This window comes from Alligator sinensis, unplaced genomic scaffold (genome assembly GCF_000455745.1).
Source record: "Alligator sinensis unplaced genomic scaffold, ASM45574v1 scaffold515_1, whole genome shotgun sequence".
Classification (NCBI taxonomy): domain Eukaryota; kingdom Metazoa; phylum Chordata; order Crocodylia; family Alligatoridae; genus Alligator; species Alligator sinensis.
Window position 1 is genome coordinate 1,491,927 of NW_005842096.1, and position 18,511 is coordinate 1,510,437.

General features: G+C 40.1%; 1 protein-coding gene across 2 annotated transcripts; it reads right to left on the minus strand.

Annotated features, from left to right (window-relative positions):
* Positions 1–15,602: 15,602 nt before the first annotated feature.
* Positions 15,603–17,693, minus strand: MC5R (melanocortin 5 receptor). 2 transcript variants are annotated; one of them, XM_006024109.3, is made up of 2 exons: positions 17,538–17,693; positions 15,603–16,666 (listed from the first exon to the last, which is right to left on the minus strand). In XM_006024109.3, the coding sequence occupies exon 2, from the start codon at positions 16,578–16,580 to the stop codon at positions 15,603–15,605; it is 978 nt and encodes a 325-aa protein (XP_006024171.1). In that variant the 5' UTR covers positions 16,581–16,666; positions 17,538–17,693. The 2 variants fall into 2 exon arrangements, with proteins under 2 accessions (XP_006024171.1, XP_014375663.1); XM_014520177.2 differs by having other exon boundaries at positions 17,530–17,693.
* Positions 17,694–18,511: the final 818 nt, after the last annotated feature.

Genomic DNA, 18,511 nt, shown 5'->3' on the forward strand with positions numbered 1-18,511 from the left:
CACTGATATAAATCACTTTTAGACTGATTGCAAAAAAGAAGCAGACAACAGTATAACTCACCTGAATCCAGCGTAGAGCTATTGCAAAAAAAAAAAAACATCAGTAAAGATGGTACCAGTGTACCTTATACAGGTGTAGGCAGCAGTTATCCCAGGATAGCTATTCGCCCAGTGCAAACAGACTATTTCATGCTCCCCTGCCACTTAAAGGCAAGGCACTGTAATACTGTCTACTGAAACAGCTACCTCAGAATAATTATCCATCTGTCTGCTTTGGACTCTAATGCAGTTTGAACTGCTGTACAAATTATACCAGTATTAGTGTGTCATGTGTCAATCCCCTTAGTCATGAGAAGGTGAGATTGCCGGATCAATATGCCAATACAGAGATGCAAGTTTAAAATGCCCACTTTCTTCTCCCCACAGGCTACTTCCATTACATGATGCAACAGGAAGAGCAAGTAGTATGGGCCTGCTGCTTAATCCCCATCCCCTGCCAGAGAAGCAATGGACAGAGTTTTGACTCTTCTTCCAACTGTGTGTCAGGAGAGGTGAGCCAGTACAAATGGCACAGTAATTGGCTGGTGTACATGGATAATGCCAGACTACACCACTACTCCAACAAAGAAAAGACTAGAGAACTCAGTCACAACTAATTCCCTGGACTCTTCCTGCTGCGATGTCTGCTCAGCATGTATGCCAGTATAAGGACCAAAATCAAGTGCCTTTTCATAGAGATAATAGAGCCTGCATCCAACCTAAAAATGAGACAAATCATGATGTGAAGTACTACTCAGCATGAAGAAAGGTTTTGTAGAATTGGCTTCTACATCTATTTATTTTAAACTTACCACATCCCAAATAAATGTGATACTGAACTAACCTTTTCTTTAACATACTCTTAAATCTATTACACTCATTTACATTTTGAGTTTGGCTTTCCAAAAGTCTAGCCCTGCAATCTGCAACCTGTATAGACTGTGAGCTGGATCCAGCCTACCAAGTCATTTGATCCAGCCCACAGACATGTGGCTTCAGCAACATTTGGTAGTGGGGAAGTTCACCAGGGGTCACTCACCCCTTGCTGCTGTGGGAGGAAGCAGCAACTCCGGATCTTCCCCTGCTTCTATAGATGCAGTGATTGGGTCCTAGGGCATTTATAAATGTGCTGGGGGTTGGGGGCGGACCAGTTGCTTTAATTAGAGTGTCTCTGAAAGCAACTCTAATTAAAGTACCTGCAGCATCTCATGTATCAGTGTCCCCGTGCTGAAAAATGGTGACAGGGGTGCTTTAACTTAAGCTCATCATTATGGCACATCAGAACAACCTCTGCTTGTGCATAGGTGCCCCTAGTGCCTACCCACCCGGCTGTTAATGACCCACCTGAGCTGGGTGATTCCAGTCCATAACCTGAAAAAAGTTGCCAACCACTGGTCTAGCCCATTAATAGCAATGGATATTTAAATGTACGAAATGAAGGACCAGGCCAAAAGATTTTATTCATTATCTTCTGAATCTATCAAACAAGAAGTTATTAGTCATTTTCTAAACAAATAAAACAAATTGGCTAATCTTAATACTTCCTATGGCAAGAGTCCTCAAGAAATAGAGCTCATGGAGGAAACTCCTAATGAGTTTTGATTGCTTAGTCTACATACACTCTGTTGTTTCCACTAACCTATGTACATGCAATAGGCTTGATTTTCACCTCATACATCACTGTAAAATTCATATGGTTCTCCTGACAGTGGCAGCAGAATCCTATCCTATCCTTAACCAACTGTTCATATTGTGTCTTCCATTCTGTCTGTGTAACTCTCAGAAGAAATCAAAAATACCACAAAATACTTAGTCTAGGTTCTTCCTTCCATCCTCATCACCGAGTTTACAAGGTTTCTCACTACCTTGTAGAGTTTTTGTGAATCAGTTTACTATTATTAATTAAAGCCACTGGGCCAGCTCTTTTGCGTCACTCCATCCCCTGTTGCTATCTCCTGTGCCAGGGCTGGGAAAAGAACTGAAGAGCTGTGAATTCCCCAAGGTCCTCCACTGTCTGTTTTTATTCAGAAGGAATGCAGCACAACAGATTGTGTGGCCCAGTATGGTTCCAGGGGAATTTGATGATAACCAGTGAAAGCATCTAGTTAAATGGAAGCATGTGCTAGACAAGCAATAAGCAGTAAAGATCCTTGTTTGAAAATAATTCTTGTCATAATAAATATTAGGACAGGTAAAAGGGCCAGCTCTCTTAAATTGCAAGACAAATGTAAAAACATGTAGCAACTTAGAATTTAGGTTTTAGCCAGAGACACTTTAAGTGCATGCCTCAACTTCTGATTTATTCCATCATTTTTATGAGGCAAGGGGGGGTTTGTTTGGGGGTTTGTTTTGTTGGGGAGTTTTTTTGGTTGTATCTTTTATTGGATCAACTGTATATTGGGAGAGGTGTTGTACAAGCTTTCACGCACAAAAACCCCTTCTTCAGGTCCATCATTTTTAGTTAGTTTTAACTTTGGACAAATAAATTCTCTCATAGATCCGTAAATTACCTTATCCTTTGGACTTTCTTAACATAACTTAATGTACAACCCTATATTAAAAAATGCGTTGTTTTTGTTTGAGGGGGGATGCATGTAACCATAATTCATATAAGATTAAATAAAGTTAAGTACATTTAATTTAGATAAGCTTAAACAATTTGCATAAGTTAAATATCAACTGTCTTTAATGATCTGCTTCTAACACCCTTGTATTAAGTCAAGACTAGACCTGGGTGAACAGTGTTGACATACTTCAGTGAATTTAGTCCTTCTTTCTATTTACCATAGAAATAACCATAAATTGTTCAGTGAAATCTTCTGGGTTTTTTGTTCATTATCAGAATTATTTGAGAAACTCTGTGCAAACATACTTCAACCTATACAATGTTCTTTGGTTGTTCGTTATTTGTGCTGTGTAGCTAATCATCTGAGTTGCATGGGGTGCATACACAAGTACTAACTTTCTGACAGTTAAACTGGCTTAACTTTTTTAAGCCTACTTAACCCTCATAGCATAAATGCATATGTAGAGCAGAGTCAGCTTAAATGAGGCACCAGATAATACAACTCCGAGGTGTATTATCTTGAGCTGCATTAGTTAAGTCAACCTAGCTCACAAGATGGCTGCCACTATGTCAAGAAGCTGTACATGTGTACAGCCTGATGTGGCTTACCTTAAGTCGGCTTAGTTAAGTGTACTCATTTTAAGTCAGGTTAGTATGTGCGTACGTACCCCTGGTTTTGTTTCTACTCCGTGACAAAATGGCAGAAACTGCTACAAACAGGAGTTAAATAAAAGTTTTCAATACTAACTTGTGAAGACCTCTTGCATGAGCCTCCACATTTGCCAGTGTTGCTGAATTTGGCTGAAGGTAAGAAATTTACCACTTTGTCTGGAGTTCATTTTCTATCATGAGAATAAGTGAACCTTCACAAGCATTTTTAAAAATATTTATTTATTGCTTCTAAGACCAGAGGTCCATTATAATCACCTGGTTTGACTTTTGTCTAACACAGGTCATAGAACCTTACTGAGTAATTTCTGTAGCAGGACTCTGACTTTTATGCCCTTTTCTGTAAACAGTTGGGTTTCAGCAAGCACTTGCTACAGCTCTTTCTGTAGCCTGTCAGCACAGCATATTAATAAGGTCTTGATCATGCAAGGTATACAACACTGATGCAGCAGAGTATTCAACTCTAGTGCTTAACTTGAAGTGTGTGAGCACTGTCCAAATGATTTCCAAGACTATTTCCTTATATAAAGATAAACATATGCTTCAGTTCCAGTTACCTAGTCATATGGATTGGGGCCTAAAAAGGCTTTAATGAGGTTGGTGAACAGTAGGTGCACACATGCTATAGAAATCCTGTGAAACCAGCAGAAATAAATAAATAAAAATGCTTTCAAGTGATTGGACTGCAGACAGATAGCATATATTGTGAATACACTATTGCTATTAACCAAAGAAGGCAGCATTATTAAAAATAAGTTTTAAAGTACCTCTCTAGTTTCATCCACCATCATCTTTTTTCTGTAGGAAATGTGTGGATCACAGTCTGCATTCAGTACAGTTTCCATGGCCCAGAAAAAAATGTCTTTCTATTGAAAATACAAATATAATTTACTGGTGCCTTTCACAATAGAGCATAGATATTATACACTGCATTTTAAGTGGAGGGGCAGATTAGTGGAAGAGTCAAACTAGAAATAAAACTACAACATCAGTAGCAGAAGACTGCTTCAACTGCAGCCTATGCAGCAGGAAACTGCCAAAGACAGAGGGGTCCATTGATGAATAATCAGCAACCTTTTGAATCCCTTTAGCAACTTGTGACTCTAATAGACCTTAACATATAGCAGAAACCAAGTTCATAAAATAATATTTTCAGAAATGAGTCTTACAGTAAACAAGAAGAATTAATTTTATGTTATGAAAATAACTTTTAGAAATACTACCAGTTTTGCTGGCATATTACAAAAATGTGGATTTTAGTAACCAAGCTATTGGGTTTTTTCCTCCCCCTCTCATATATTTCAAGGGGAGGAAATGACTTCACATAGACTTAGAAAACCCCAGGAGGAGAGATTTGGTACTAAAAGCTCCCTGTCCATCTGTCTCTGTCTTGTCTTTGACAGTACACTTGTTGCACTTTTGTTAAGCTGCATGCCAGTCTGTACATATGCATTTTTAGGACACTTGCCCTTTCTAATTACTTCACCTTTACAAGTCAAACTATAACAACTGAATGCTGCTATTGAAGTGATTGTATTGACATTATTATTGATTACAAAAGCACTGGGTTTAAATATCACCACGTTCTAGAGTTATTTTCCATTCTTCATAGATTCATAGATTCATAGATGTTAGGGTCGGAAGGGACCTCAATAGATCATCGAGTCCGACCCCCTGCATAGGCAGGAAAGAGGGCTGGGTCTAGATGACCCCAGCTAGATGCTTATCTAACCTCCTCTTGAAGACCCCCAGGGTAGGGGAGAGCACCACCTCCCTTGGGAGCCCGTTCCAGACCTTGGCCACTCGAACTGTGAAGAAGTTCTTCTTAATGTCCAATCTAAATCTGCTCTCTGCTAGCTTGTGGCCATTATTTCTTGTAACCCCTGGGGGCGCCTTGGTGAATAAATACTCACCAGTTCCCTTCTGTGCCCCCGTGATGAACTTATAGGCAGCCACAAGGTTGCCTCTCAACCTTCTCTTGCGGAGGCTGAAAAGGTCCAGTTTCTCTAGTCTCTCGTCGTAGGGCTTGGTCTGCAGGCCCTTAACCATATGAGTGGCCCTTCTCTGGACCCTCTCCAGGTTATCCGCATCCCTCTTGAATTGTGGCGCCCAGAATTGCACGCAGTACTCCAACTGCGGTCTGACCAGCGCCCGATAGAGGGGAAATATCACCTCCTTGGACCTATTCGTCATGCATCTGCTGATGCACGATAAAGTGCCATTGGCTTTTCTGATGGCTTCGTCACACTGCTGACTCATGTTCATCTTAGAGTCCACTAGGACTCCAAGATCCCTTTCCACTTCCGTGCCACCCAGCAGGTCATTCCGTAGGCTGTAGGTGTGCTGGACATTTTTCCTCCCTAGGTGCAGCACTTTGCATTTCTCCTTGTTGAACTGCATTCTGTTGTTTTCTGCCCACTTGCCTAACCTGTCCAGGTCTGCTTGCAGCTGTTCCCTGCCCTCCGGCGTGTCCACTTCTCCCCATAGCTTTGTGTCATCTGCAAACTTGGACAGAGTACATTTCACTCCCTCGCCCAAGTCCAAGTCTTCCTTCTTGCACAGCTCATGACTATCTGGCAGCATAGTTTAAAAGTTTTTCTAAGCAACCAGAATGGTTGGAAAACGTATTATTTTTAAATGAAAACATTCATTCTCTTGCAAACACTGTAAATTCAAAAAATTCACATGGGGAAAAAAACTTTAGTATTTCACAGAATGATTTATAACAGACTTCAGACTGGCTCAGCAGAAAAAAATACCAACCTAGCAAAGCCTTACCTGATCTATCAGCCAAGTTATTGGAAATTTAACAAAACAAGTAAAGTTGATTGCAAAATGCTTGAACTTTAAAATCCAATTGGCAATGGTTATTTCAGTTCAGTGATAAAGACATTAAATTGTATTTGATCTGTCTTCAACAGACACTTCTAAGAATTATATGAGTTTCAGAGGACATGGAATTCATTAAGCAAGTTACAAATGACAGGGAAATGTGAAAATTGTTCTTAAACAAGTTAGAAAAGGACAGCATAACCAATACCATTCTGCAAATCTTAATATCCTACTCAATCTCCCTTATATTGCATTCTCTTTTATCAATCTAGTTATTACATAGAGTGTATTTTATTTAAACTCATTCATTGTTGTGCTCCTAGCTACTTCAGGATTTATACTGTAGAGCACATTCTGTATGTCTATTTAATGTTCGTAAAATCAATTTGTCTAGGTGTTTCATGCTTTGAAGAAGTGCTGTTTTCTATTAAGCAGGCGTTCCAAGCTTACAGACTCAAACTAATATTTTAAGAATGGAGTTAGTACCTAAATCACTGATGCTAATTGTTGCCACTGGGCGTGTCTACACATGTGCTTTAATGTTCAGTAGCCTAATTTTACTGTGCATTACAGCATCATGGCAAAAACAATGCTAATGCGCAGTAATATTAGGCATTAAGCATCGCATATGTTTTCACTACTGCACATTAGGGCGGCCTAATGCGCATTTAGGTAGTACCTCACATTAGAGGTACTAAATGTAATGTGCAGTAGCGAAAGCACATTAATTAACTTGTAGATGTACCCACACACTTTTAAAAATACTGACTTAAGCTCTCTCTTCTTCCATTTCTCCATTTTTGAAGCTGTAGTAGTTGCTGTACTCTTACAGTGATATTGGGAGATATAATACATTTATGTTTACAAACTTTTGAAATTCTCAGAAAGTTCTATAAAATGCTAATTATCATATTGGAGCTGGTCGAAATTTGTTTTCACCAGATGTAAAGTCTGTAATGTAAGGTTCGTAGTCTTTCCAGAAATGGAATATTCAAATAAAATTAAAAACATGATTTGGATCTTGGATTTTTCTAGCCCTACCATATCGCATTCCTTAGCATTTCATTGGGTGCCGCTAATTCTTTACCAGCAATTTTTTTAATTATTTGTCTTACCAGGTACTGTTTTGCTTCAGCCTTCTTTCCATTTCTTGCCTCACTATTAAACCTTGCTTGACTATTAAACTCTATCCAGCTACCTGTTATTATCATTATCATAAATTCACTTCAATTTTCTAACTAACTGACATTTTCTTCAAAAGGTCATCTGTAACACACTGTGCTCCTCATATTCCCTGTTTTGACTTTCTAAAGGTCTGTGGAGACTAATGCTACACTTACCTTATTTACTCATTATGTTGTCCACTGGATCTTTGATCTTCCCCCAGTCGATATCCCAGTCTGTCTCCATTAATACATTCTTATTGTATGAACTTCATTTTCTTCAACCCCTTCTCATTAGGCTCCACATGTGTTCATTCTAAATACATTTCCAATGTGTTGCTTAAAATGTTATGGCTAAGATAATTACTTAATGAATATGACTGGTTTACTGACACTGTATAATATATGCTACAGAAAAAAATACATTGAACCAAAGGAGTTAGGCATGTCCCATGTCGAAAACTATGCTCTTCAAAACCCTAGTTATGCAGTTGCCTAAACTCCATAGACAAGGTAATATTTGACATTCATTGTAGTTCACTAAACACCTAAAGTCCTCTTTCTGGGCCTGCCCAGAAGCACCTCAGGTTTGGTAGTAATGAGCAGTTCAAAACCTCCGCTCCAACAAGATTCACAGACTAGATATTCTTGCACTTAGCTTGCCTGAGGCACTCAGTCTGGTATGCATTCTCAGAACACACTTACCTGATAAAACTACTGTATGCACCTAAGACAGTGGCAGCTGCTGTCAAATCTCACGTACTGGTAGTGGTGTCAGCAGAAGCATCAGTATCCCTCCTTTATAAAGTTTCCTAATGGTCACAGCACTCACCAGGTGGAAAGACTCAAACTACTCACTCCCACCCCCCGAACTTCCATCTCTCGTCTCCTACCAGCAAGACAAAGAGGCAACAAAAAGCATTGTATCTTAGGAGTACGAGAAAGACTAAGGGGAGTTTAGGGAGGGCAATTTGATAACTGATGATTATAGAGAAGGCTGAAGTGTGTAATGCCTTTTTATTTCCATCTTCACAAAAAAAGGTCAACTGTCAGATGACAAGCACAGTTACCAGTGAGCATAGAGAAGTGGTTAATCAGCCTTGAGTAGAGAAGAAACACAGAGATTACATAGAGGAATGTTTTTAAATCATAAGGGCCAGTTGAGATTCATCCGAGAATAGTGGAGGACCTGCCTAAAGTAACTTCAGAGCCATTAGCTATCATCTTTGAGAACTCACAGCAGTTCCACTCAGGCCCATAAGACTGGGAAATAGCAAAGGAGACGCGTCCCAGGAAATTATTAATCAATCACCCTAGCTTCATTACCTGGAAAGAAACTGAAGCATATCACCAAGGCATTACCTAGGATCTCCCAGTGTCAATCCTCGCCCACTTCCCACCCCACCTCCTCCCACTGCAAATTAGCAGCGTGGCAAATTGGTGCACATGCAAATATGTAGCACAGCGAACAGATTAACATGTGCCATGTAAGTTTGATATGGTGCCTCAAAAGGCTTTGAGGTGCTGCAAACCACATGTTCCCACTCATGGGGACGTGGTCCTAGGGCCTGACTCTGATCTTGTTTTACTCCAGTTAATCAGGTGTCAATTGTAAAACCACAGTGGAATTGCACAGATGTGAAACTGATGAAAGGGACAAGAGTTACGATCCTCTTGTTTGGTGCAAGCTGCTCAAATGAAACTCATGTCACCATGTAGAAAGAAAATGTGAGACAATCCGAAAAGGTACATTTAAATGGTACAGCCATGTTGCATGGCTAATTTTTTAACTGCTTACGTAGCTGTGCTCAGGAGTTAAAAGTGAATGTATGTGCCTCTAAATATTTCCACTGGCCAACATTTCATTAGGGATGAATTTACAGACCTTTAGCACATGTATCAGGAAACAGCTCTTCCAACTGCTGATGAAGCAAAATGTTGTCAGGGATAATATTTAGGAACCTTGATTTAGGAAGAAGGATGCTGTTTGCTTGCATGTTTACTAGTGACTATTTAGTGCTATACACTATGGTGTTGCTGTTTATTTTGCTCTCTTGGTTAACTATATTTTTTTTAAATTGGCAGAGACGCTCCAGGTGGTCATTGGCTGACATTTTAGAAATGTAAATAGATGTTGGTTTGTTATGTGCCTGGATGAATAGCTAAGTAAACGAATGTAAGTAGTGTAGCAAACATAGCAATCTACATGGAGAGAAGCAGAATGATGAGTGAAATAGGAAAAACAGTATATGACAGCTTGGGGAATGTGTCTGTGTCACCTTGATTCATTTCATTTTTGTTTGTAAATATAGAGTGATAAAATCATCGAAAATTAGGGTTGGAAGAGACGTCGGGAGGTCATCTAGTCCAACCCCCTGCTCAAAGCAGGACTGTCCCCAACTATATCATAGTATAATTTATTATACTCTGAATTTTGGATTAAAACTTTCCTTATGTGTCTGATTCTACTGTGTTGAGAGGCAGCTGGAACTGATGTGTGCCGATAACTGATTGTAATACCTAACAAGCCAGGAAAGATGTTTCTCATGTTAGGGAGAGCTAACATAGAAGGAGTGATCTGGCTCTCAAGGACAATTTGTCTGCTGTTGACTGACTGATTCTACTACCCACCCTGAAACAAGGGGGATTATCCATATTAATTCAGCATAGCTGAAGCATGGGGTCCTATACTGAGACTCACGACCAAGACTGTTGAGCAAATGGACATAGGAGGCTGATCATCATAAGCAGCAAGAGAGCCCTGTTGCAGGGAACACAAGGGAGTTTCCACCTAAACTGAGCAAAGGCATTTCTAAGACTCAAAGTGCATGGTGAGGAGTACAATGGTGGGTACTATGCATACATATTTGTTCTTTTTCCTCAGATCTGCAACTCTTGTACACTTTTTAGAATAAAGTGTGTGTATATTTACTGAGTTCCTTTGCAAAGCCTGTGGGTTTCTTGCTTTACCTATCACACAATTCCTGAAGGGTAATTTGAGTCATAAGAGCTCATGTAGCCAGATGGATTCTAGGCAGAACTGGTCTAAGTCAATAGCAAAGTTTAGGGACCTAGAGCACTATTTCTCCAATCTTAGCAAACAGACTATCTGGGTATCTAGGGTATCTTATTGCTGTGAAACAGGCATATCAAATGTCTGATACAACTGAGACGCTACTGCACAGTGGTTATTGCACAGTAGCTCTGGTGAACGCCTTTTTAGTAATACTACTGCACAGTAGCCGAATAATACTGCGCAGTAGCATGTTAGCAATGTTTGTGCCGTGATGTGCTACTGCGCAGTATTATTCAGCTACTGCAGTTAGCGTCTTGTGTAGACATGCCCACTGAGTGACCCAGAGCTAGACACAGCAACTGGTCACTGCTCAGACTGTACAGTGTTTTTGCCCTCTCACAGCTGATAGATGTCTGTTCAGGATATGGGACAGGGATAAGTTGTGATTATGTACATTTGAAATAATGGGCCAGATCCTTGCCCCACTCCATCTCGGTTGTTTTGTGGGGGCTGTGGGGGTGGTGGTTGTTGCAGCCATCATAGCAGCTGGAAGCCTGGTAGGTCTGGAAATCTTCAGATTTGTCTTGGTATGGGGAAATCCTCAGGAGCCAGGCCACCAGCAAATGAAAATACTGGGGACTGGAACACCCCTGCACTCCAGCAATGGCCACTGGGTGCAAGAGCCAAGCTTTTTGGGCTGTACCTACAATGGCACCAGACCAGTGGCAAGTCTGCTACCAAACATGAAGCTCTACCGAACTATACCTGCTGTGTATACCCCTGACCTAGAACGGAGGTAATGAGAACACTCTAGGGGTGCTCCCCACCACTGGTCTTGACATCTCTGTCTCTGACTGATAGAGGGTACATCCAGACAAGTGTGCATGTGCGGTCTGTGGCACCACAGACCCAGCTGCAGCACCGCACATGCAGGTGTTCCCCATGCTGCTGATCTGAGCTAGAAAAAAACTAGCTTGAAAAAAGCAGGGTGGTACACGTGATGGCAGTGTACACCATGCAAAACTGGATCTTGGCCAGCCGGAGTGTGCCTGCATGGGTGTTCCCCGGTGACAAGTAGCAGTGGCACAACTATGTGTTGCTGCTGTTTGTCCCCAGGGAAACGCACGTGCACGTGCATCTTCTGGATGCGCCCAGAGACGTCAAGCAAGGAGCAACCCCAGAGCTTCCTCACCACTTTAATTCTAGGTTTGAGCCGGTGGATTGGGAGCAGGTGGGCAAATGTTATTCTTTGGTAGTAGCCTCAAAAGCAGTGCACATCCAGTGTAGACATACTCAGTCAAACCAAATCGACTGAACTTAGAACAGCCTTCAGGTTGCTTGCAGTTAAGCTGAGAGAATAGCCATCCCAGAGCAGCTCTGTGCACTGAGATTCTCAGTTTTCCTGGATGCTGTTCAGATACAGCTCTTATTCTGTCACAATATTCCAAGTCTCCTGGTTTCTCTGATCTACTTCACCACCCTTTAACCTCCCTTAGCCTACTGACTTCTATACTTCTATATAAGTGGCACCTACTGGCACCAGGCATTAGTGCAGAGGAAATGATTTATTAAATATATGGATATTTATGGGCATGCCTCATAAATTAAGAATAAAATACTACCAGTGACTACAAATTCACTTCTCCATTCTTTTTTCTCTTGGTTTTACCTGGAAAAAAGGCAAACTTCTAGAGTAGATGCATTTGTGTATCAATAGATAAAGGTCTCAAAAATTATCCTTTTGCATCTTTCAGAGCTAGAGTGAGGAGACATTTTAGTAGATGGATGGAAAAGTAGTAATCAAGTTTCCTTCAACAGGAGTGTTGGTTTTTTCTTAGATAGCATGCAGCTCTAGTTTAGATCTGTTTATTAAACTGGTCTATTACTCCTAAGTAGAACCACCATTAAAAGGTCACTAAATGGCAGTATAAGTCAGGGTAGTAACCCCTGGTACTACAGAGTGGTGTTAACAGAGCTCATTTTTACTATGGTTTCCCTTGAAGTTATTATCATGAGGTTTCATATTTTTAATTAAAACCTAATAATGATGACTACCAAAAATAATACTTACTTTTTTCCAGACTTGGATATAAACAGAAACACAACCAATTTGTTTTCATTCCACTGTTGACTATGAAATCACCTATTGGGACCACACTGAAATGCATGATGGTTCCTATGTATTAATTTTATACACATCTTAATACTATTAAAACAGCCTTTTCCAGGCACTGTTCCAATCTCCTATTAACGTTACTTGCAGGTTTCACCTACTGCGGTCAGATGTCCTATATGCAAAGCTGATAGTAATGGGAGAGGAGAGAATGCTGACAGCTGGAGGAGCAAAAACATAAATTTAAATTATATTTATTCATACATGACTTTCTTCCATAAAGCTTTCAACAATACTATCAGTACAAATTGAAATACAGAAGACCAGGATGTAAAATGCCCTTCTGTTAGAATTTTATTTTCAATTTATCAACTGAAGGGCCACAGGTTGTCTCAAACTACTGTAATTTTCCAGATAAACTGTAGGAAATACATTGCAAAGAATACTGAACATTAAACGGGTTTCTAACCCTCCACTTTAATTGCCTCAGATACTTATATTTTTACATCAAATAAACTTCCGGGCTGGGGCAGGGAATGCAGTGTACAATTCATAAAAACACCTAAGGTTTTCCTAGATTTAGTTTCTTATTTAATGATTTACAATTATTTACAACACCACCTTACTTGTATCTCTTCTGTTGCTGGAAATTAAATGAATTGTCCCATAGTTGCTATCTATGGGCAAGAACACACGTACTAAGTCGACTTAAAATTAGGTGACTTAACTAAGTAGACTTAAGTTAAGCCACATCAGAGTATATGCATGCACAGCTCCTTGACACAGTGGCAGCCATCTTGTGAGCTAAGTCGACTTAACTAATGCAACTTGAGATAATACACTGCCGAGGTGTATTATCTTACTCTGCATTTAAGTTAACTGCTCCACATACGTGTGTACATTCTGACAGTTAAGTCAACGTTAAAAAGTTAAGTTGGTTTAACTGTCAGAAAGTTAGTATGTGCGTATGCCTCCATCATTACCTATATGTGCTAACAGATCAGCAGTGAAGTAGACGGTTCAGTGCACCATTTAAGTTCCTCTTTAGGTGGGGTTTAAATGGTGAATCTTGCACTGCAGTGGACTTCATCCTTACAGCAAAATTCTGACTATGGTTAAATAGGTGAAATATAATTTTCAAGTACAACTGAGGCAAGAATATAGTCCCTATCATTTTGATGGATTCTAAATACAATCAGTTGACATCTAAAGGCCTAATCCAAATACCATGGGGTCAATATGAGTCTTTGAGTTGGTTTCAAATGGCTTCACATTCACTGGACATGATTTAAATATTTTTCATACTTTTGATACAGCACCTTATGATTTTTATTAGGGTTGCCAACCCTCCAGAATTGCCCTGGTGTCTCCAAGAATTAGATATAATCTCCAGAAAACTGCTGAGAGTCACCCGGGAGATAGATGATAGGGCATTCATTAAAATAAATATTAAATGTTGAATCCAATTTATACAGTAGTCCTGTGGGGTTTTAAAATGTAATAGTAATGTGATGAAACCTCCCAGAATAGACTCAAACAGAGTTGGTAACCCTATTCTTTTATGTATCTTACAGCTTAATGCAAAAATACAGCATTTGGTAGGATGTTGTATATATCTGTAACATTCTTTGAAGTGGGTCAAGACTATATTGTATGCTATGGTTCTTGATTGTACTCCCTTCACCTGTGACAAATGCAATATTCTTCACATTACCCAGCTGTTACAGAACAGCATGTTTAAGAGAACACAACAGGATACAAATTGCTCCTACAAGATGTGAGGGTTCTTGTGTCTCATGAACCTTGTCAGCCTCTCAGCAAAAAGAAGACTAGATCAGATGTTAGCTCAGGCATATTAAAATATGTGGTTGCATGGTTTTCTGTGTTCCTAAGAAACCTGTTTTGCTAGCACCCACTTCCAGTACACCATGATAACCATGCCTGCAGTAACATAACCAGAAGTGGGTAATAAGGGCACTAGCCCTGGGCAACCACTTGGGGGCAGGGGAGGGCATAAGAATAGCAGCCACTACCACAGCTGGCCCAGCCCCTGCCACCCACCCATGGCACAGACCCTGGTAGTTATGCCTCTGCATTTCTCCCACGAAAAAATGTTCTATAGGACCAACCTGCTCCATTAGAAGGTTTCCCAGAATCATTTCTATCTGATAAGCTTCACATCTCCTAATTCAGTTTGTCTCTAACATGCACTCTGGCCAATAAATTTCTCCCCATAAAATCTTTCAGGGGTTACTGATATTTACCTGGAAACCACATATATCTCTATGCTTACTACTGCATTCTACATCCTAAAAAATGTATAACTAGCTCTGTCTTTAGTCTGAGGCATTATCACCTTAAAACCAGCATATGATAAACCTTTTTCACAGATGCAGTGATTGGGATGCTGGAGCAGACATGGATCTGTGCTGCAAAATACTATAATCCATACTGGGAATTCCTGCAGTTACTTTGGCTGGTTGCGTGATATGTCATTTGTGATTGTTACAGTCATGACTGGATTACAAGATTGCTAGTGTTTGTTTGCATGCTGGTACAGAAGTTCTTAGTTATATCTGTGCCAGTCAAGGCTTTACAGATATAAACTGTGGATCCTTACATCTAAGGATTATTTTCTTCCCCTATGGCTAAATCACAGTTACTGTTCTAACTTTATGTTCAATGAAGAAATTATCAAGAAACCTGTTTGTTCTGTACAGTGAAATAAGCCATCTTGTCTCCAGAAAAAACACATTAACCATCACACAAGCTAATATATGGTTATATACATTGTGCTTAACATTAGAGCAGATAGGAATAGCCTATCCAGACCCAATCTATGCAAGCCCCAGCCTATGAAGACCAAGGAGTAAAAGATGCATTGCTTTCAGAGACTTGAATCTGTGCCAACATGTTCTGTGGTCCCTTTGATGCACATGCATAGGGTAACTTCTATTAATGCCAGCCAGGGTTATAGATGTGCATGAACGGGGTAGGGAGAATAGACCACATAATTAAACTAGAAAAACAGCTTTGTATTTTCCCAAGAAAAAGAAAAATCATCATCATGACAAGCAAAAAGTAGAAAGATGTTTTATAGTCCATTCAGCAGAAATCAGACAAGATACTAACAATTTTGATGCACAATTCTCTTGATGAAAAAAATTACAGGTTTTAGTTTCTTACTCAAAAATACATGTTTTCCTAATATTTGCTGGGTAACCCACAGACCATTCTCAAGCTGTAGCAACAAATAATCTCCTTAAAAGTCTTCCTCATTTCCTGGCTACGAAAGGCATAGATCAAAGGATCAATCACAGAGTTGCACATGATGAGGATGAGGTACATGTTGAAATGAGACATGAAGCAAATACAGTAGAGGTTCTGAGGGCAAGAAATCATCAGGATGAGGTGAAGAAAAAATGGAGCCCAACAAACAATGAAAATGCCAAGTAGCATGGTCAAAGTGATGGCTCCCTTCATGCTGGTTCTTTGATGGACAGAGTTGTATCCAGGCAGAGCTGCTATTCTCTTCACATGAGTGCGAGCCAGGAGAAACATGTGTATGTACAGAGAAACCATGAGGAATAACATGGTAAAAAACATTGTGATGAGACAAATAATAACATAAGTTGATTCATAATAAAGAATGAAGATAATGCCACAGCCTGTGCAAAAGGTCCATATGCATGCAATAATAAGCCCTGATCTTTTCACTGTCATGATGTTGTGATAACGTAGGGCATAGAAGATGGTGACATATCTGTCTACTGCTATAGCAAGCAAACTGCACATGGAAGCCACCACGGATATGCAGATCATTGAATCAAAAACATTGTCTATATGACGTACAAAAGCATCTTCCATAATTAGATGCCTATTGTTTATTAAATATATTGTTATGGTCTCCCAAGCATTAGACACACTGACCAGCATGTCAGCTACTGCTAAGCTGCACACAAAGAAATACATGGGCGAATGCAAGTTCTTATTCTTAACTATTGCACAGATGACTAAGATGTTCTCAAGAAGGCTTACAATGCCAAGTGCCAGAAACACCTCTGCTGCAATGACCACCTGCTCACATGGTGATGACTTGCTCTTGACAGTGGGAACTGTAAAGTTGTTGCCAAACGTACTCAAGTTAAGTTCTGGAATGTATAGCTGATAAGTTGTATTCATCTCTGGAGGCAAATGTGTACTGTTCCTTCCGAAGGACTTGTTGTAAAGGAGGGTGGTAAATGCATTTTCCAGAACGGCAAGAGACCCTGCCAAAAAAACAGGACACGACAAGAACAGGCAGGAGTTGACAAAACAAATATCAAATAGAGTCAAATATTTCTATTTAACTTGGCACGTTCAGCTCCTGACTGTTCTACATTCTGTCTGTTTATTCTTAATTAACCTATCACACAAAAAGAGATTTTTCCAGCTATCCTTGCTCATGGCGAAACTAAAATCAAAGAGTTTCATTCCCCTTCTTTTTCCTCACACCTTTGTTTTATTCTAATTGTCTTTCCCCGAAGCTAGCACAGTTCTCTGGAAATTGTGGTGAAAACAGAACAACAAATAATATCTGACTGATGTCTCAATCCTGGCAGCCTTGAACCCATACAAATACGATTTTCGTGACTGAAATCAGGCTGTATCTGCTCACTTGACTGTAATTAAACAACATTTGAATTCCTGCAAGAATTAAGGGCTGAGCTTTTTAATCAAAAGATTTAAATATATTCCTGACCTTTGTACTTCTGAAGTTTGTATGAACTGTATTATCAACAGTTTAGCTGCTCAGGTAATACTATGAAAATGAGACAAATCCTTATTTTCCAGAATTCATAATGTTCTCATCTCTTGTACTTAGGATTTAAATATTTTAATTTGGACAGGAGTGTCACAGGATAAAATTACTGTCATGAATACTATAGACTTCCGGTCAAATTGTGGACGTTTTAAACAAAGGCTCTTTCAGCATTAAAGGCATTCAAAAAGCAATCAAAACCTTAATAAGCAGAATCTATTTAGTTTAATGTCAGTGACTCGATGCAAATAAAATGGAATGGCTTTTAAAGCTCAATTATGCTCAGTCTGAAAAGGTATCTTTTTATTTACAATTAAGAAGCCGCTGTACCTATTTACCAGGACTCTTCCTTCAGATCCTATTTCTCTTCATATTCTGCACCCTTTTCTTCATGTTGTCAGAAGTTTCAGCTCCCCTGTGCATCCAACATCAGGAGCTGATGATGCTTTGGCAGGAGCTGATGCCATCACAAATTAAAAGGAATGTTCAAATCCATCGAGCCAAGGCTGCCTAAGCATAAATTACTTACTGTGCAACTGCCTTTATATAGCTTGAGGGAGTTAATGACTTCAGTGCTCAATCCCCGACTCCTCCTCCCCTTTGCTTGCCCCTAACTTGTCTTCTCATGCATTTCCGAAGTGAAGGCTTGGGTTCTTAGCCCCACCTAGTGATTCAGATTTGTAGAGCAGTTTCTTTGCTTTTAATCTTAGAAGGTGTTTCTGATCCAGAATTCACTCCCACACTGTTTGTCTGTTTTTTTATTTCAGCCCCTTCCCTTTTTATATATTTTAGAAAACAACAAATTTTCCAGTTCATTGCCAGGCTTGTTTGATTGCAAAGTTATTTTACATACTTGTTTTTTCTTCTTTCAAAGTTACTGTTTGCACTGGGTGAAACCAAATCTATGCAATCTATCCAAATCTGACACTGGTAAAAGTTTCCCTTGATTTAAGCAGGTTCTTTATATGCAAATTCACTCTTATGCAATGAGCATATATTTAGACCCATAATTCGTTATATGCAAGGTAAATTAGCTCGTATGTGATCAGCATAAATGCCCCCCTGCCCAAGCAGGTAAGTCTGTGGGGGGAGGGGAAAGGGCCATGGCCCCACTCACCTGGCCCCAGGAGCAGCCAGCACCAGCTGTTTGCAGCCACTGGGCTGAACTGTGCACCACCTGTCCCCCTGCACCCAAGCTCACCCCAGTTCCTGGGCTGCACCGTGCCATGGTGCAGGCAGCTGGTGTCAGCTGCTCCTGGGGATGCTTCAGCATGGGCTGGGGTGAGTGCAAGGCAAGCGGAGCCCCAGGTGG